The 21,734-nt window shown below is 37.2% G+C and overlaps 1 protein-coding gene across 2 annotated transcripts in view; it reads left to right on the top strand.

The window, feature by feature from the left end:
* LOC102090085 (connector enhancer of kinase suppressor of ras 2) overlaps positions 1–21,724 on the top strand; it is a 172,778-nt gene extending 151,054 nt beyond the window's left edge. Inside the window, exons 19-24 of one of the 2 annotated variants that reach the window (XM_021282310.2) lie at positions 1,216–1,287; positions 11,524–11,594; positions 12,264–12,367; positions 13,832–14,339; positions 14,674–14,873; positions 15,280–21,724. In XM_021282310.2, the coding sequence (XP_021137985.2) occupies positions 1,216–1,287; positions 11,524–11,594; positions 12,264–12,367; positions 13,832–14,339; positions 14,674–14,873; positions 15,280–15,495 (1,171 nt within the window). In that variant the 3' untranslated portion in view covers positions 15,496–21,724. The remainder of the gene's footprint in view (positions 1–1,215; positions 1,288–11,523; positions 11,595–12,263; positions 12,368–13,831; positions 14,340–14,673; positions 14,874–15,279) is intronic. The other variant, XM_065077873.1, reaches the window with a different exon arrangement.
* Positions 21,725–21,734: the final 10 nt, after the last annotated feature.

Raw genomic sequence — 21,734 nt, 5'->3', positions numbered from 1 at the left:
TTATCTGTCACATAATCCTGATTCACCTCTCCAGCAAGTCCACTCTCTACCTTAATTGAGTTAGGGTTCCTGTGAGAAGGTAATACTCAAATATATAATCATATATTGTATCACATTACAAGAGCGTAGTGGAGCCAAATTTAAGTTGTTTATAACTCTGACTTATTTTAACTTCTAAAAGGTTGACTTTGAAACCCCAATATTGGCATTTTAATGCATTTATGTATGCAAATTTCCTGTCTAGGAAAATAATCCTATTTACAAGCAGAGACTCTATCATGTGATACTCTAACAGGATTAATCAAGAGGATTAGAATCTTTAGATCCGCCACATAATCCTCTCCAATTTGAGCTGATACTTAAATCTCAGAATTGGAAGATGGTTGGGCAAATAGAACGCTAGAAAATGGAGATGTGGCACAGAGCATGCTGATATCTCAGCAAAAAAATACATCTGTGAAGAGAGTGGACCATGCTTACATACTATAACAACGCAGGAATATTTGTTTAGTAATGACTTTCTATTTTGAGTATTAAAAATCAAGTTCTCTAAAGGACTTCTGTAAGGAGGTGTTGTATTTGTTAATTACTGTGTAATTAACAATGTGTCATGTACCACTCTAATATACGTGTGTGTGCATGAAGACATATACAAAACTATTTCACATTTCTTATCATCTGTTTTGCTGGAGCAGTTGGAGAGTGGCTGGTGCTCCACTGGCATAAGGGGTGTAAAAAGTTCTACATTAACAAGCAGGAGACTAAAAATATTTGACACTAAAATGATATTATACTAATTGGGTAAAAGAAATCATAAACTTAATCAGAGTATACTTAAAACTATAGTTACATAATGATCAAAAACCTCTTGCAATGACATCTTAAAATTCAGTAGGTATAATTAACAAGCCTATGCCATCTAGTGGGCATCAAAAAAGTTTCCTCCTATTCAGGATTTGCCATGTACTCTCTATTTCATTTGCAAAATACAAGTACCTAGGGAGATGAGGATCTGCAGTTGAAATCCCCAATGTCCAGATGCCAAAGGATACTTAAATACTTGATACTTAAATAAATTAAGAATCAGACTGAAAATACAAAATGTGTTTGAAACCTGTAGCATGCTAAAAAATCACAGAGCAGGTCAGTCTTGTGTATTTGCAGAGAAACTGAAATAAAAGTGTTTTTTTTCTATTCTTTGTGCTTATTTGATAGTGCCTTCAAAGCATGCCACCCCAAAATAAAGAGCTTCTACTTTGCAACAGACTGCCTTGAAGAAATGAATAGGTAAGCTATGTTTCTCCTTTACCATGGTACTCCAATAATTGAAAATAATAATTCATCTCACATAGAAATATACCGTTGGAGCTTGATATGATGCTGATTGATAGTGTTCTCAGTACTTAGTCCTCCATTAACTTCAATACATACATTATATTGTGTGGCTCACTTTGCTGAAATTTTCTGTCATGCCACATGTCACAACTCTGCAAAGGGGTGTTAGGGATATCAGTTGTGTTGGTCTCATCTACGTTTATTAGAATTTGTGTTTGTTAATGGGCATAAAGTATATCACACTTCTAATTTTTTTTGTTGATCAATAGATGTTAGAAATAACGTGGCACAAATGTTCTGGTATATAAAAACAACACATAGTACCAAAGGTGATACTTACGAGTACACCCAGATGTTAAGATACTGTAAAGTCAGCTCTGCTGACTATCCACAGTAACATGTCATGACCTAAAACCAGAGAAAAGCCATATGAAGCATTTTTTAATAGGAATTGAACTGATGAGATTTATTTATTTTCTGTGCCAGAATTAAAAAGTCTGCCCACCCTCCAAAAAAACCCCAAAACCCACCAGCAACACAAACCCCAGTAGTAATTAACTTTACTCGTCCCATCACTGTCCCAAGCAGAGGGTAGCACAGGTCAGCTGTTGGCATCGCTGCGTGTTCTCAGATGTGCTGGGAGGACATTCAGAACTCGGCTGGACACGGCCCTGGACACCCTGACCCAACATCAAGGCTGCTCCTGCTGCGGGTGGGCTGGGGGACTAGGTGACCTCCTGAGATCTCTTCTACCCCAAATTACCCTCTGCTTCTATTTTGTGATTGAGCGATGAAGGCAGAGGTTAGATAAAGGTGGGGAGGTACCTTTGATGCTCAAAGGCAGAGTCAAATGTTCTACCTCCTCCTGTTACTTTGGTAACTTGTTTATTCCCAGCTGAGATAAAAAGCAAGGGCACACGGGACAATGTTACCGTACTTCGAAGTCTCAAATCTTCCCTGGGGTAGACTGCTGCAGCTTTGAGATTTAGTTAGTTCTTTCTGTTCGCAGGCTTGGACACAACTATCTCAGGATACAGCTGAGAATATTCTTTGGAATAATAATGTCTAAAAATTATGTTTGAATTGAACATTTATATTCTGTGGCTTACACGGCCCTTCAAGAAAACCTGTATTGATGTAGAAGACTGGCTGCATGAGAACAGTTCAGGCTAGTTCATCATCCACTGATGACGATGATGAGGTTCAGTCCTCAGGAGTATCTTGCTGTGGCTAGCTGTCATTTACAGGAAATAAATTTGCTGAAAAATATTTTTCCAATGTTAATAGCGTTCCATTGTTCAGTTATGTAATGTGACTGAGATTTGGTTTGCCCCAAAACTGACGTGGGGATCTTCTGCTATTTTAAGCTAAGCCTGGTCTCTCCCTAGATTTTAGCCACTTGGATAGCTGTGATTTGCTGAAGTGCCATTGATCATATCTTTCTATTAAGCCATAAAATGTTCTGACTCAAGGAAAACCAGGAAGTCTTGACATACATTCAATAAACTGCTCTTACAATATTCATTGATTTTGGTACACCGGGGAGCGAGGAAGCTGCCTGCGTGACAGTTTACAGCCTCTGCGGAGAGTCGCAGCTGGAAAGGTGCCAGGATGGATTTTCATATCACGCTGCCATGTTAGTCTGGAATTTATGAGAGACATTTTCCTGACTTTTTGAGTCTGCTTCCCAGGGGAAAAGACAAAAGGTGAACTTCCTCTTGACGTAATTTTTTTTGCAGTACTTTTCATTCAGAAATGCTGTTCCTATAGAGTAATTGTAATTCACTCCCCAGCCCAAATGATGGATGACTGTGCTGCCTCTGTAAAAGTCCCTGGGCATCCCCTGCAGCATTTTACATGCTTCCTGGAGTTCCTTCTCACAGATACCCTGTGCAAAATTTGAAATGAGAAACAAGATTCATAGATGAAAAATGCACTTAAAATACTAATTTCAAAAATCTCCGTCTTCCCAGCAAATTACTAGCCATGTTATCTGAGGAAATAGGGCAAATGCTCTGCATGGTATCTCACATTCCTGCTGTCACCACAAAATTTAACTGGATTTTCCATGCTGACAGAAGGGTAGATCTTTCATGCTGAAAAGTAAAGGAGTTCTAATATGAAAAGGAACATGGCACTCAGGTATTCACTATGATGGGAAATTATACCCTTTCTTCAATTGCATTTACCACCAGTTTTTGTTTTTAACGGCTGTTTTTACAGTTTCTAACTTCAGATTCACTGTTTAATAATTTTTTCCACTCCAGAATATTTTAATCTGCCTTTAATACTGCATTGCCATTGAAAGAGTTGTACACCAATGGGTAGTAATTGATTCGTATGTGGCAGATAGAGCCACTCTGCAGCTGAATTTTGCCTGCTGTGTCGCATGGTGCAGACAGACTTTGGTTTGCAAAATTAATGCTCATGCTGTTTTGTCAAGTCTTACATGAGCATAGTTGTGTTCTTAGAAATGAATTAATAATGAAATAGATGAGCTCATCTTTCGCTTGCCATGGTCACGGGGCGCTCCAAGCTTGTTAAAGGCCTTATTTCCCAGAAGTGCTTCATCTATTACCATACCATGCATAACCTGTTTATGGCTTTAATACTCCTAAGGAAAGTAGCACTGAATTTAATATTCAGTTGTTTTACGATATCTACTTTATTTAAAACTTTCATGTGATTGAAGTGTGCAGTGCAGTGCATTTACAATCTCCTCATGGACTCCAAATATTAAATTAAAAAAAATAGTTTCTATTTCAGGCTGAATAATTTGATCACATTTGATTTGAATAACTGGGTTAACTTTGCAATTTTAATAACTCCCATAAATCTTTTGCATTAATTCAAAAAATTGAACCAATATCTGCTACTCACTGAAACAGAATGATGATTGATTTTGTAGGGATCACTTCCAATATTTTCCAAGTAAAGACCTGAAAGTTTCAAACATAATATTTCCCTTTACTTCAGTTTTCAGTTTGCATTAATATGAATTAAATCTCTATTGATTATAAGCAAATTTCAGGGTGTGTATCCTGTGTATTTTTACATAGGGAATATAACCAAGTCACTCAAGGGTTTCCCTAAACCATCCTGTTTATCGCTGAAGCCCATTCAGCTGTCTTCCTTAAATTTGTCGCATGTTAGTCCCCTTGCCAGATCTTGGCCAACTCAGATGGTGGGCCAGTATTAAGGTATCTTTCACAGTTTTAATTTACTTTATAACTAAAAATTTCAGACATACACCCCTGTTAGATATTGCCCCACTTAGACAAGAGTTCTTGGAGAAGTGAGCAGGAGGGTAATCATGTTAGATCTTTCTGTCCTAATTTAACTGTTCTTTAATAAATAGAGCTGAGTAAATTATCGAAGAGCTCTTACTCCCCAGTCCCTTACCTGATAAAAAGCAAGGAGAGAATTATGCAGGACATGAAAGGCACTTTTCAAACAGAAATCCCTGAAATGGAGCTTCCCAGTGGTGGTGTAAGTGTAAGTAAATATCAACAGCAGGTTTTCCCCTTCTTCCTTCAGGTTCCTAGAAACTTGTTTCAAATCCAGGAAAAATAGTCCATGCCCAAGGCCACTTCACTCCTCTAATTTATTTTTCTCACATAAAAGCTCACAGGTTGCAGCACAGGTAAAACAATTTTCTGATCAGAATGAGCTGCAGCTCCGGAGACTGGATGAAACCATGATGTGAATGGTGGGGAAAATACTACACCAGAAAGTCCTGGTACAGAGCTGCAAGTCTTCAAAGTCTGCTTTTCTTGCCTAGCCACCTAACTCCTCCTTTCTCCAGTTTATGGACCACTTACTATAGACTTGTGAACTACCATATCCCCCTCAATACCCTTAGTTTATAGCATTACACTGAAGCAGTTCAAAGGAGTTTGCAATATACAACTGCAATTATCCACCATGCAGTCCAAATGAGCATTCAGGTGTGAAATCATCCCTAACACACTGGAGTTATGAGTTGTGGTGGCTTTCTGTACTAGTTTACATTACAAAATTCACTTAATCAAATTCTGCTGTAAATAATTCCATTGTGCATGGGTATGGTCTTCTGGGAGTCAAACAGTTCAACTGCATTCAATACAGCAGATTTTGTAATTACAGTGCTGTACCTCTCAGTAGTAAGTGCACATGCATTACAGTCACATATCATGATGTTATAGTGGAGATACTATGTCAACACTGCAAAATCTGAAGTTTTTAGTCATAGAAATAAGTAATGGATGTAATTAAATAAGTCAGGTATTTAACAGTATTTTTATTATAGTTATTGTATGTATATTCTCTGTAATAAACAGTTACATTTATACAAGAAGATGCTATTTCACTTATTACCAGAAGGGCAATTTATTTCAGAAATAGTGAACTCTTTTTGCCTATCATCGACTAGCAGAGAGAAGGGAAAAAAAAAAACCAAAATCAAACCAAACAACAACAAAAAATGCATTTGGTTGACAGAATGAAGTTAAAAATCAACAACAAAAGACTAATGAAAAAAACCCCTCCTGTGAATTACATGAAGTAGATGCACATGCAAAGAGGGTATAAATTGTCACGGTTCACTTGTCAACTCTTAAGCTCTCTAGGGCTTTTTTCGTATTTTGCCAGCCTGACAAATCCAAGAAGACAATGCATGAAACAAGATCAAGAGAGTCAGGTCAAATTATCAAATCAGAGTGCTTATGGTTTATCCCATGAATGATTTTACTTAACAAATTCCAGCAACTGTGACAAATAAAATAGCAGAAATACAGGCTGCTGAGAGCTGATATATTCGGAGAGATGAACCCATTGAGGAGACTGCTCAGTGTCGTATTTCACCGTGACACATCAGTTACGTTTTTGGGCTTCTCTTGTTTGGAGAAAAATAAAGGCATCATTTTTGCTTTAACTATTACAGGAACCTTTATTCTGTTAAATTAATATATTACCTCTACAACTGTAGAAAATAGTGAAAATAATGTATGTTAGGAGCTAAAACAGGAAGCATATTGATTTTTCAGGTGTCCACTAAAAAAGACTGGTCAGAAAGAAGCCAGCTTAACAAACACAAAATCAATTCTAAATATAACTCTGTATTGCAAAAATATTTACAGGAAATTCTGGAATCCAGCTATCCCACTAATGGAAAAAAATATAACACAAAGGTTTTAATCAGAAATTAAATACAAATTGAACTGAATAAATTTGATGGTTCAAGGGAATCTATATTTTTATAGACTTAAAGATAACTTGATTAAGTCAAATTTGACTTCCACTTTCATTCCTTTTTATTCCTTTTAACTGGGTGTAGATACAATCTCAAAAGCAAAGAAAGATGTATGCCTGCTCTAAAACATTTTTAATACAAACCTGAGATGATGTACAAGTGCAATGATTAATTGATAAAAAGATGCAAGAAATATAGGAAATATATAACTATTCATTTATTTTATCCTTTAATACCTTGATATTTCAATGGTTTCATTTTAAGGGAAGATTTAACAGAAAGAAATAGTGAAAGCAGATAGACCCTTTCTTGGATTTGTATCTTTTTCAGTAAATACCCATGATTTACTTTTTCACCTGAATTAAGGTTTCTTCTGTCTTCCAGCCATCTGGTATATGCAAAAAGTGTACCCAGCACTGAGGATATTAGCAAGTAAAACTGATTTGACCCACAGAAACTCACTACTTGCTGACCTGCTGTCTATGGATTTATAGAACAGTTTTAATTATAATCCTAAAAATAAGTCTTTGACCTATTTTTTTAAATTGTTATCTTCTTGACTTTGCTTTTTATTCTCCTGCACTGAATGTAATAGTTCTCTCAAATGCATTATAACTGAGATTGTCCAAATTGGTTTGGTTTCCTCACTTGTGCTGTTTCACTCCTGACTGTAGAAAGGAGCAGCCAAGGGGGTGAAGGCTGATCCTGCTATGAAAACTCCTGTTGCCTTCAATCCCAGAACCTCACACAGACCTTGGACTTGGCTCATCACCGTACTCGGCAGGACTCAATTATAACAGTCAGCAAACAGAAATTTACTGCATTTGTACCATGAGTGGTGACATATTCTAGTTTGTCATGCAGTGTGTTAGGACAGTGAAGCTAGAAGAAATTGTTTCCCTGCTGTTTGATCCACTTTAACGTTGCTCCAGTGTTTCTATTAAACGATCGGTAAGAGACTGTGCTCCTGACTCCGGACAATTCAGGGCATTTCAAGCATGTCTCACTCTTCAGTATCAAGTTTTGATTATTGTCACAGCTGCTTAGTTCATCACTGCCCTCGGTGCCTTTGCAACCATCACTTGCCAGGCCCGGGGACAGAATCTGACTCTTGGAAGAGGCTCTGGGCTGTAATCCCTGGTACGAGCCAGAATTATCTCAGTAAATTTAACTGAACTTCCTACCATGCAGCTCTATTTCATCCCGAAGCAATGGCAACAGTGCCTATTTGTTGTAAACACAATTAACTAAAGCCAAGTCTGATTTTTTTTTTAGGAGTTAAGCCATTGAGACAAAGTATAAAACTTACTAATGTATTAAGGTTACTTTACTTGAGGATTACCTATCCCTGCATTTGGTTCACTGAGGTATAGGCAATAAAAAAATAAAGAATACACTTCTTGGTCCCTTCTAAGTTGTTATATCTTATGGAGATGTTGTACAATATTGAAGGTTCGATGTTGTAACAGGAATCCTTGGGGTATTTAGCACAGTTCTGTGTGTATCACAGTTAATTTCTACCTCAGATGCAAACCCTGTGGTTCCTTGAGTGACTTCCTCAAACTTAGTGAGATGTGCTGTTTAAGTTGTCTAATTATCAGAAGAAAAGAGATGTTGAAACTATCAAATAATCTGGGGAGATGTCTCCAAATTGTGCCTCAGGGGGCCAAGATACATAGAGATGTACATGTAAGTTTGCTATACATGTAACTGCCAGAATATCTCATGTCTTTTTGTGATCACAGGAAATTCAAAGAGCTATTAGGAGGAACAGCTCTATAAACCAAATCAGAGAAACGATCTCCTGGGTTTTTTTCACTATTGCTGCTTGTCAGGTGTCACACAGTCTTGCACTGCCTGATCTCCAATGAAACACGCACTCGTCGATCCCTCGGGGAGTCCCATTCTGACACAGATTCTCATTGCCTTCCTGAAGCCTTGACATTTGCCTATGAGGCATTAATGCAGCATTCAGAACCAAATGGCTGAGTTTCCAAGCTTTCCACAGAGAACTTTTTATAACCTTCACTGCCTGTTTTCTTAAAAAGGAAAGTGGTTTGCTCATCAAGTAAATTCATCGAGTTTACAGAGTGTTCCTTTTGAACAGAGTTTGCATTTCCTTGAAAAGAAGACCTGTGAACTGTATCAAAAGGATCAGTAACCTCAGCACTTCTATAACTCCTGATTAACCTCAAAAACATTCACCCATGCTTTTTTAAAAAACACAAAACCTAAAATTGAGATTCTTTTTCTTTTATCAGAAGAGGTTTTATCATTATAAGCCACTGAATGTCATCAGATAACCCTTTTTGTTATCTTCACAAAGAGCTAAGTCTCAATTGAGGTAAATGAGGTAACAAAGTACTTGTAACTGTAGCGGGCAATCTTCGCGCCCTTTGCAAGAGAAAAACCTGAGCAGGCTTAGGAAGATTCTTTCTGCTAATTCCAGATTTAGACATCGAAGCTATATGAGTAAAGCTGATACTCTGTCTATGCTAAGAATATCTGTGTTCTCTTGAAGGTTAATATTAATATTTTGACTATTATCTATATACACTTCCAAGATTTAAAACCTTCAAATTAACAATGAGCAACAAGACAAATTTGGCAATAAACTTAAGACAATATAAATTTTCAAGTGCCAACCACCGAAACGGCTGACTCTGTTTTAGCTTTGAAAATGGTAATGAGTCCTAATTTATCATTGGTGCTTAAGCAGAACCTTCGTTCAAGTCGCTGAGACATTCTGCTTAATTGCCAAAGGCATATGGGAAAGTATGACTAAAACTATTTTGCTCCAATACTAATGAGTTTAGAAATTCAGGAACAACTCTCGAAAAAACAGTGAATACAAATGCCTAATAATGAGCGAGGGGATGATGTCATTTCAATTACGGCAATAAAGAATATGCCTTTCAAGAGCAGCAAATGTCAAGTGATCAGCCGTTTGAACGAAATTACACTGGTGCACACTGTAGAAAAGCTTTTCAGTGAACCTGTTAACGCATTTTAAATTGACTCCATGATAAAGATGAGTTATTGACGTGCTTGTACAAATAGTGTCTCCAGAAGCAGCCTGAACCCTGCAGCTGATCTTTGTGAAAACTAATCATTTCCACTGTTATTTCTAATTTGCTGACTTCTTTTTTACTACTGAAAGGCAAAGCAATATTATTGTATAATTCTTTATATTCTCAGTTTTGCAAGTAAATTAAACCCTATAACAATTCCCTGTAAGAAGTAAATGTTGTTGTCCCCTTTGGACACTTAGTGAAGTCGTAAGATATGTAGAACGATTTGCCGAAGGCCACATGATGAGTCAGTGTTATATCCAATATTCCAGATTAAGATCGTGGCTCTGAACAGCTGCAGAGCATTGTGTGGAGCAGATCAATACATCCTGAACTCTATGCTATTTTTAGTGGAGAGTTCTCTCTTCATTTTCTGCCTCCTTGCTGTCTATAGCATCTTCCATATATCATGCCATTAGACCAATAATACATGCACCTGTGTCCCTAGAAGCTTTTATTCAGTTCTATTACAAGTGAGGAAAGAATTACACTGAATAGTTTTCTTGTTTTAATCTGCAAAAAACTTGTCCTTATGACATGCTATGCATTGTTTACTAACATCTGTCTTGAAATCCTTGAAAGGTGTTTTTGTCAGCATACAATTAATCAGTCAAACCCGTCATTATGAACATATGTTATGTTGAAATGTTAAAAAAAGAAAAGAGCTGCTTCTGGAAAACACTGACATGCAATACACTAGCAAATTAATGACCGTAAATAATCTAGTCACTGAGTAAGGTGATACTTAAGAATGCATCGCAATCATTACAGATGTCTATTAATGGGGCTTTTTTCTGTGGTTATATTTGTTGACGAAAATAAGCTGATACTTGATTTTCCGTTTGCTGAATATTAAGTGACTTTCCTCTCTATGTGTTAGTTTCCTTTTTTCCTGTCTTTCAACTATATATTGTATAAACATCCAGTAATCTTACATAAAGATATCTCTAAAGGCATTTTCCCCAAAATAAACTATTTTCCTAATGAATAAAAAAAAATTATTTTTGATCAAACAAATTAATTTGGGGACAAGGAAAGAAACCAAATCGTCTGATAAAAAATGCAAATATTGAAGTACTTTCAATATATCAAGTCTTGTTTTTTCTGAAGGTTTCTAACTTAAGATTCTGTATTTTAAAAAATCAAAGGAAAATAATGTTGACATCACAGCTAAACAAACCAAACATTTATACCACCCATATCATGAATCTAGCAGAGCAGCACATAACCAGTGGAACACTGTCATAGCCTGTTTCAGCCTTTTGAGTATACAAACATAATACAACTTGCTTCCTAATACAGGCTTTCATACGATAATTACCATAACGTTATTTTATAGTATTTTGGCAATTCAGGCAAGTTCTTGAAATTAATAGAAGTAGCCATCAGAATAAATGCAATCTGCTCCTTTACATAACGTCTCCGGAAACCATTCCACACAAATAGGTTCAGGTGCAGCTTAGAGAGGGATTTGATTCTGCTACAGTGGAGACAGAGCTGGATGTTCTCTGTTCTACACAGACTACTCTAAAAACTGTGTTTAGCATCTCAGTAGGTACGCTTCTCTCTTTCTTGATGACATAAGGAAGACTGATGTCATGATTCTTCAGATTTCTGGGCAGCAGAATAAAATGCAATGAGTCTGGTATTCCAGCATCAAACACACTCCAGCAGATGTGAACAGAAGACCAGAACTACCTCTGCATTGTATGATATATGAACTGGAGCACCCTCACATAAAACTATTAACCACTGAACACATCTGAATCTTTTTAAACTGGGTGTCATCTCTGACTTTTCCAGATGTTAAGAATGTGTATGCCCTCACATTAACACTACAAGTGCCTTTAAAATATCTCTCCTCCTCATTTTTCCTTGTTCTATTAGATGGATGAATCGTTTGGGTCTTGCAGCGATTGGTTACACCCCCGATGACAAGGACATTCATCCAGATGAAGGTAACGCTTCAGAGATTGTCATTAGAAGAGAGCAGAGTGCACATATGGTCATTATTTGAACAAAGAGATGTCATAACTAACAAATTTGTTAACATATGTGCCATATATTTTAAAATATCAGTTTTCATAAGAATACATATCCTTTAAGAACTCTTAACATATCAATATTTATTTGTGCCACAACCAAAGAAAATATTTTCAAACCAGCAATGAAGATAACGCCAGGTTGAGGGTGAGAAATGTCCCAGGTCAGAGCCATCGGGTGCGATTGTCACCCCAGAGCGAGTGAAGACACTGCGAGCACAGGTCAACTTGCGCTTCAGAACCATTTCTGCACCTCCTGAGCTCCGGTGCCAGCCTTGCTTTTTCACCATCACCCATGGCGGAACCTGTTCTGCTAACACAGTTAATTTAAGAATTGAGGCTCGGCTCTACTTCAGCATCTAGAATGAAGTTGCACTTTGAAAGCATGTGACCCGAAGCCATTTTTAGGCACAGCAGGAGCTGGGTGCCCAACCTGCTTAAAAGTTCTTCCATGTATCTGTGTATCTTAGGTGCCAGACATATTCACAAGTGTGTTCTTACCTTTGCATGCTAAAGATATTTTTTAAATGTGGGACTTGCTTTCTCGTGGAAAAGCTCATGAGTGACCCCGGGATGTTTTGCCAGCAGATTACTGGAGCGAAAGCGACCAGGACGACACCGAGGGCTCCCTAACCCTGAAGCAGGAAGGCTCTTCCACTCTGGGTGACACCTACCACCGAACGCCCTCAGTGAGTTAAAGATATTGCATTTGGCAGTAGGTTACCAAAAAATATCTGTGTGCCTCGATTTGCATTTCCCTTGTTTTGGAATATTTGATTACCATAACGGCAGAACAAAAGCTTCGTTGTAAGAATGAAATTACTGCTGATCCTCAGGAGCTGAATGTTTCCACAACAAGCCAATGACAAAGGCAGGAGAGGTAAATGTCTCCTTACACAGATATGTCATATGACATGGTTTGTGGGACTTGGGAGACCACACCTAATAATACAAACAGAATATTCAAATGTTGACTTTACTGCAGAATATGGAAAGAATATGGTGGATGGGACAGTTTGTATTAACTGAGACTGTTTCTCAAGTACAAATATTGGATACTGGATGCTATAGATTAAGACCAGATCACATTCATGCAATAATCGTATTTTAGTACAAACATTTTTTTAAGAACACATCTTTTTTTAAGAACATATCTTTAGAGGCAGGGTTGTTGTTTTTTTTTTGTACGGCATAAGGCATTGTGTACAATACCATAGTAGCGACAATATTTTCTGTTAGTGTCATACGATGTTCAATAGCTGACAAAAGTGCTTCTATTATATTGTGTACAGACAGGTTTGGGAAACTGAGGGGAAAAAAAACCCCAAACATCTTGTATATGAAGAGGCTCTAGTAGCAAATAAGAACATTTCTATTATACAGAACATAGACAGGCTGTGATAATTATTTTGTTTCTAAGCGCAGATAGGACTGTTCTCTATTTTTCTTTCAGATTTTTCTTCAACGTGAATGACATGATCCTCACACAGCCAGAACCAAAGAGAGAGTGACTGAGACAACAGCATCACATGGGTGAAGTTCAGACTGATTTTCACCCATGTGATGCTGTTTTATCAACTGGGACACAGGTTAAGCCCCTCCCTTTCTGTTTTTCCACTTTTTTGCCTTTCTCTTTGTTTTTGAATGAAAATTATTTACAGACCCAGCAGAATAACTTAAATAATTTGAGAAGTTCAGCACTTTCCCCAAAATTCAAAAATCTTCCTGGGTGCTGAAGTTGGTTTGCTTTCTGTTTTTTTGGTTTTGTTTTTTTTTTTTCTGTTTGGCTGGATTTGGAAACCCAAAGATGGTTTCTTTCGGGGCCTTTCATGTCTTCAGAGCAAACTGCTGGACTGAGTGTAAACTGAACAGGGCTTCAGGAAACCTGTACCAGTATTACACTGTTCTTTCCAGCAGGAGCTGCTCATGGGCAGAGAATGTGCAAAACAAGAATAGGGAGTGGTTAAAACATAGCACTTGCATAAAAGTTCTCAATGCTAATTATGTTCTGTTTGCAGAGGTTCATATTGTGACATATCAAAACACACACATCAGTCCATTTTATTAGTATGTATCATATAATGTTCTATAGCCATTTTCTTGGGTCTGTTCAAAACATCGTCTTACGGCCAGATGGTTTTGTATCTTTTCAGGTGAATTCTTCCAGCCCATTCCCTGAATCCCAACACGGTCGACACTTTTCAAGTGAATCAACATATTCTCATTCTTCTGCTGAGGATTCTCGACAAGACGTAGCGGGCAGCACGCACTCGTCGGGGTGCAGACCTCCCTACCGAGAACGGCGCTCGTGGCAGGACCTGATCGAGACGCCGTTAACCAGTTCAGGGCTCCATTTCCTTCAGACTGTTCCTCCCGAGGCGGAGTACATGGGTGGCCGGCCTGGAATGTCACCGGACAGACGAAGACAAGCAACGCTACCAGTACAAAGGTGTCATAATTATGAGCAGGACGGGCCTTTCCCTTTGGTGGAATGTCCAAGGGGACACAGCACTCACAGCCGGCCACAGAAGCAACGTAGTCAAAGTCTTCCCCGAAACAGAGACGTCAGGGGTAAGGGACGTGTAAGGTCCATAGAAGGAACAGATGACAAGCTAGAAGAGAAAGTTCCCCTTAGAAGGCATAATAGTTTCTGTGCAGAAGGTAAGATTTTGGAGACATTCTGGTCCTCTTTACTGCCATTGAAAGCCAGGGCAATATTGCCATTATTGTCAGCAATGTTTTTGTGGTTGAACTGTTATATGTTGGCAAATTCATCAGTCACTGCACAGGAGTTTGCACTTCAAATGCTTGGATGCAGTGCTGAGAATGTAGCTTTGGGGCTGATTAAAATGTTCTTGTTTTATCAAAACAAAAATTGGAAGAACGCGTTACAGAGTGACTTTATACATTAATTTTCATTACTGCTTGCTGGTTTTAGAGACTTCATCTGAATGATTAGATTTGTTCTTAGGTTTCTTTACCTATTTTCTTCCAGAAAACATAAAAGAAATTGGAGAAAATACAGATGGTCTGCAAGAGCTGTATAAATCTCTGGAGCAAGCTAGTTTGTCAGCTTTCGGAGAGCAGCGTCCTTCCACCAAGCAGGAGTTCCGCAAGTCTTTTGTAAAGCGATGTAATGATCCAGTTATCAATGAAAAGCTTCACCACATCAGAGTTCTCAAGAGCACTTTAAAAGTAAGGCTTTATCATTAATTTTGTGCATAAGCAATAAAAACTAGTCAAAGTATAACCTCTTAGTGTTTGCCATGGATGAGGCTTTCTTTGTAGCTCTAGAATTAAGTTCCAAAGAAACTAAAAATACTTGAAAGTAAATACGTTCCAGTTTAAGGAAAAACAAACAAACAACAACAACACACAATAATTATTTGTCCTTTATAGACATCTGGTAGAAAGTGCCAAGGACTGAGTTGCCAAACAGTTTAAGCCGTAATAGTTCTTGAATATGGGTAAAAGATTCCAGTGTCCGTAGTTGTTTCCTTAGCACTTTGCATGAAAATGAAAGAAGAAATAAAGTGCCGAAATGCAAAATGTAGCATAAACTTCATTTTGACATGTACTGTGTCTTTCTGGAATTTGATAGGCGAAGGAAGGGGACCTCACAGTTATCAACAGCCTTCTGGATGATCCCAACTTAACATCAAAGAAGTTTAATGATTGGAAAGTAAAGAACTATGAGTTTTTCCTGGACATTTGTGAGTACAGTGCTGCTGTGAAATCTCAAAATGGAGCCTCTGAACTTGCAACCTCAGCACCAATGCTGACACACACACACTCGTTCATTGAAACTCACGTCTGACGGGACTCGTATCCTGAAAAATTGCTGGGTGCCGTGAAAAATTGAATAAGACAAACACTGTAATATTTATTGATAAAGTACTCAGCAGTACTGTAAATAAGTTGGGTAAGAGAATAGTGCCGCAGGATGCCTACTACATTGCATGATAAGACAATATTATTCTTCATGAATTTTGTTTTGTTTGCTATTATCAACTGATGTCCGTATCAAGCTCTGCATTAGAAAGAAGCAGTGCAGAAGTGTGACTGAAAATAAATACCAGTATATTTAAAGTACTGTACTAAAACTAAGCTTATAGTATGAGCTCCTACAATCATTTTATATATTTAGATATATAGTAAGACGTATCTATGTATATAAAATGTAACACGGTAGTTGACATTTACTTTTTAAAATGCCCTAAAGTTCACATTTTCACACATTTTTTTCTTGAGAAAAAATATAAAATGAAAACAAAAATACATTGGCCACTCTTAGAGATGAACATTTATTTTTGCAACATTTCCAGGTAGTGACCATCTTTGCAAATAAAAGGACAGAGTTATCAAAATGTAAACTCAATCCCTATGGTGTGCCTTAAAATGTACACTGTACATCTAGCAAATAGATCCCAATCTGGCCCTATGGGCATACTGTACATGCCATTTAGGTACTGTGTTTGTAACATACTGTGCCTGCCTTTAAAATGAATGCATAGAAGCAAGCAGGTATGGCACAGAGGTTAAGATATGAGTAGAACAATGTTGGTTGTTCACTAATGCTGCAATTTAAACTGATTTTAGTATAATTTGAGGTATTTCATGGTGAAAGAAAAACTTCTGCGCTGAATATGGTACGTACTGCAGGTTTTCATAGTTTCTTCACTGTGAATTTAAGTCACACAGGACTGTGAGTCACAAAATTCAAAAAAGCTCTGATGCTTCAAGGATAGGAATTAAGTTCAAAAAAAAATCCTGAAGTAATCAATTAAATTCTCCAATAGACTGACACCTAGAGCTGAGTAAATTATTCAAAATTAGATGATGTCTGGCAATAATTTTTAACTGTTAGTAGTACATTAGCAAGTAGGTGAAGTTACTCAATACATCATTTGAAAACCAACCTGTATTGATTGGTTTGGGAAGAGACACAAGTCACATAGTGTATTTCACTTCCTTGCCTGGATGCGAATGATTTCTGAGAATCAGATTTTGGAGAAAATGCTTGTATTCTTGGGAAAAAAAAAAATGCTCTGAATGCTACTGAACGTAAATTTCAAACACCTGTTCACAATTTCCTTTGACTGTGCTTGCTTGTCTATTTCTAGAAAGCAGAACAAAGGGGATGTGGATACACTTGAAGACAATTCACTTAAACACAGACATTCACCCATCATTTTTTCACAAGATAAGCCTAGTTATCTCTCATACATCAAGAACTGTAAAATTCATACAGTTCACTATAATATAGGAAATAAACGTTATTTCAACGAGGTCCTAGTATCCAGGAAGAGAGGTAATTATTCCCAAAGCCAGAACTGGGTGACGTTCTCCTGTTCAGCCTTCACAAAGCGGCTGTGGTGGGCTGGCCCACCACAACACACTCACTCCCCCTCCTCAACAGGACAAGGGGAGAAAATATATTAAAATATTTATGTGAATTAAAAACAGCTTTCAGAAAGAATTTCAAATGTCACTGTATTATAACTCAAGACAGAAATTACAATTGTCCTCCAAGCATATTCAATGAAGTCCCTGGTGAACAAAGAAATAAGATATTTCTCTTCTAAAATGCTACTTATAGATACAGCAGAAAATGACAAACATCATTAGGAAGATATAACTCTCAAAAATAACACAAATAGTAAGGAAAATAGACAATCTCAATTTTCATTTCTGAAAGTTAAAAAAATACATTCTGAAATATGAGATAAAAAGTTGAGAGATCGTACTTTTGCTCAGTTTATTTTTCAAATCTTGCAATGTCACGAATGCATATTCTCTGAAATTCTCAGAGTCATGACTCTGTATTCTGCTCTTGAGAGCAGATGTGTAAATGTGATTTACACTGAGTAGTGAAGATAAATTATCCAAGAGTTTCATATGGTGAACTGAGATACACTGGAAAAATTTCCTATAAGAAAGGAAGATGAACGGGGAGAAAAATCTGCAAGATTTGTCTAGCATTGCTTATGCCTTAGAGCAAGCAAAATCTGATTGTTAAATTAAGCAATACAAATACTCTATTCTTCCAGAAACACCAGCTGGCATTTTAAAGTAATTTCACAAGACTTCTGTCATACTTCTTACATGTCTACTCAACCCCGTACGACAGCCCTTCTCCCCCAGCCACTAGTTTCTTCTTTCTGGATTGGGGTACTAATCGCGCTGTACTACACAGAATAATGCACCAAGTCACCATGGCACAATTATTTGGTATTTCATGACCTTTGAAATAGCTGGAATGCAAAGTGCAATACAGATATTGTATTCACCCAATCCTGCTCACATATTAAAATATGTCAAATTCTCCTAAACCAAAATGTACTTAAACACACTGCACAACGCAGCTGAAAGTATTATGGTGGTTTTGATCAAATGCTTTTAAATGAGGAGAAAAAAAAGAAAAAAGATTGCTGTTGAATTAATCAAGGGTACTATACAGCACCAGTACAATAGTCTTATTAACTTACTAGACTTCCTGCCTGAATGTTTAGATAAAACTTGGTTCTTAACATACAGAACTACACAAAGAGATTTTTGGGATGCGCTTTATTTATCCATATCATATTAACGAAGAGAACAAAGAAAATTCTTGTATCTCTTATCTTTTTCTCAAGTAACACAAATCAGACCTAAGACCATCACATAGCATATTCCCCATATTCTTTCATCAGGTAGTCTTGTCCTCCAAAGTAATAAAAGCATTCTTTTTTTGCAAAAAAAATGGTGGTACTTATGACCATGGTGATATATCCAGGGGCTGTTTATATCCCGGTAAACCACGGCTGTTGGCCTCTTGGGGTGGGACAGCTCCGCCAGGCAGAGCTTTTTCTGGATATTTCTCCAAGGGTTTGGAAAAACTCTTCATGCAATTGGGGCCAAAGTGCTTCCAAAGAGGATTGCCTGAAACAATCCTTGGCCTTGCCAGAACGCTGGCCTAAGGCAAGGTCCAGCATAACTGATCAGCAGAACTTAAGCCCCACCTGCAACACCTGTCAGCTGACCCCAAAACTGTAATACAAAGGTGCCTATCACACAAATTTATTTACTGTTTAAACACTAATTCTGTTAGCATAAGCAAATCTTGTGTCTCTACAGCGATCCTGACTCCCGTCTCTGGACTCAGTCCTATAGAGATTCTGCTTAAGAGAGCACGGGCTTGTTGGTATTACTGGGCCTCAGCCCTGAAAATACTGGTTATAGTACAGCCGAGTTCCTGTAGCGTCACGTTAGAGAAATAAGTGGTAACTTGGTCTCATAAAGGACTTTTAATTTTTTCTTTAGTTTTCACCATAGGGAAATAGTGAATTTCTAGTGAATGCAGAAGGGCGCACGTTGTAACAAATGCCTTTTTGCTCAGAGGGTAGGTTTGTAGATTTTCACATATCACATGCCTTAGACTGCTGATCTTAAAATCACCATCTTCTCTGTTGCCAAATTATGTTTATTTACCGCTAGTACAAAAAATGGGTAATAATGGGAAAGACTGAAGAAACCATATTATCTGATTAATTTACATCCATTATAAAAAGTTCTTTTTCTTCTCGAATGTTTCCCCCATTAAAGCTGAGGCTCAGAGGAGCTTTTTCAGACAAGCTACTCTTGTCCCAGATGATTCCCCACTGTGTGGCTGAGGCTCTCAATGGGCATTAACTGGGCATGTGTCTGCAAATCAAATGGAAATGGAAAATACATTATTATTTCAACTGACACTAGTAAATTGTATTTTCTTAGTTGATTTTTAAAATTATTTTCTTTACTCCTGTTACATGTGAGCATAATGTTGTACTTCTGATCAGATCCATTCGCGAATGTGTAGGCAGGCAACTCTATTCTTGGTATAACTAATAGATGGGGAAGCTTTTTTTTTAAAGCTTAGTTTCTGCGTTTTACAGTTTATACCATACTTCAGCATTCAGAAGGAGGATTACAAATAATATAATTTAAGCTTTTACCAGTTTTTGAGATAGCTGATATACTACTGGGACCTACTCTTAATAAAAGTACTAAAAAATTCAGACAGAAACTGCCTGTCGTTATCTTCAGGAAAAGAACCATATTCATTCTTAATGCAGGTCGGACAGCTTAATTCTATCACACGCATACAAGTGTTATAAGTGACAATTAGGGACTTTGCTGTATGCATTAATGCCACTGTATAAGCAGTATTTGAAAGAAAGGAATGTTGTAAAAATTATAAAAAAGTCGACAAACTGTTGTTTGACCAGCTAGGCCCTCCAGTTTCTGTCCTCACATTTCTAGAAAAGTGTTCATTCTCAGGCGTTGGTGAGGGTATCAATACAGATCTTTCTACTAACTGAAAATGAATCTGTCCGAATGCTGCAGATTAAATAAGGATGCCATAATATACATATTAACTCTATTGCATCTTTTTCACTATCAACCATGAAACAAATATGTCTTAGCCAATCTTGTTTGCTGGCCAAAATATCAGTAAGACCCTGTTACCAGTTAAGACTTCTGTTTTACTGAGAAACAAGGATTTCAGCTTAAAAATCTGAAAAGAAAACAGGTTAGGATATAAGAGAAATGCACTAGTATTAATAAACTTTTTACATTTGACACATACTGTATTACAAAGAAAATATCCTTGTAAGACCATTACTTGCTGGGCCATAGGTGACTTCTGTCTAGTTTACTAAAGTAGCTAATAAAACTTGTATAGAGAGCCTTTTTTAGATAATGCTTAATGTATGAAAATGTATGACACCCTTGTACTATGGCTTGCACTTTACTTGCATTAAACTGTGAAGTAGGCTGTAGTCATGTCTTTGTATATTCAGGGGTTGAAATACCAAAGCGCTAGAGTATCGTCCTGCTGGTGTTCAACCTGTACTGTCCATTAAATCAGAACACGCTGACACAACGTGTATTTTGAAAACCCCACTAACTTAAAATCTTTAGCAAATAACGCTGTGGGGTCTCCATGGTCTTTGTTTCTTTGTAAATATAAACATTCTTACTGTTTCGGTAGCAATAGGAGGTTATAAACCAAACTTTCACTAGGACTGTTTTCAACAACAAAGAAATCTGTAGCGCCTTGTATAAAAATCATGGAGACTCCATGACCTGTGGGCATTTTTTGTTTACAAGCAGTCTGTATATATGTATTAGAGGCAGAACTGTTATTTATCACAAAGTTATGTTGTGGTTGACTCTTTCTTAAATAAATACATGTTTTCTGTCATTATGAAAAATAAGTATTTTACAGCCATCTTGAAAAGTTTGGAGTGTCAAAGCTTCAAATATTAGTAACCTTCCATGTTTCAGCCTTGTTTATTCTAATCAGCTGTGAGATGAACTGAGAGGCAATGGCAAAAAGAAATGTCAGAGTTATATCACCGTTTCAGAGCGTTCTGCAGCTTTTCTATAATCCCCATTTGCTCAAGCGCTTTAATGAGCAGATGCTCTACCGGTACCGTAGCAAAGCCCCTCAGTTCATTGATGCTACAGAGAGGGAAAATTAACTGCTCTAGACCAATACAGGTAAAACGAGCTTTCAACCCCTGGATAATACAGTATTTCTTCAGTTTCACAACAGTATTTTTAATTTTATACTTGTCTATGTTGAGAGATGACCCAATAGTTTCTATAGGCAGTGAACGTTAGGTTTCTTTTTCCCCTCTTTTCAGATGAGTTCTGTGTGAATTACTGTAACCGGCTGCGTTTTTTCTATCACAGATTAACTTGTTAACTTTTTGTGTGTCTACAACGAAAATTTATGAATGGAAAACTTCACTGTGTGTTGCTCACTGGGCATATACCTCATGGTACATTGCACAGACGTGTAAGTTGTAAGTTGCACTGCAACATTAAAAAAGGAACATATTGCTCTTTTTTCAAAGATATTAACTTATTTAAGAGATATAGTCTGTACATTATTAAAAAAAAAAAAAAGAACATTTATTCTTCCTAAATTCAAACAAAACTTTTGTTTTGGGGAAAAAAAAAATTGTAAACTTTAGTTGTAAATTTGGACTTCAATAAACGAATTATCTGCACTTAAATGTTGTGCCT

The sequence above is a fragment of the Columba livia genome, chromosome 12, assembly GCF_036013475.1.
Source record: "Columba livia isolate bColLiv1 breed racing homer chromosome 12, bColLiv1.pat.W.v2, whole genome shotgun sequence".
NCBI lineage: Eukaryota > Metazoa > Chordata > Aves > Columbiformes > Columbidae > Columba > Columba livia.
This window is presented reverse-complemented; position numbering and strand designations above follow the sequence as displayed.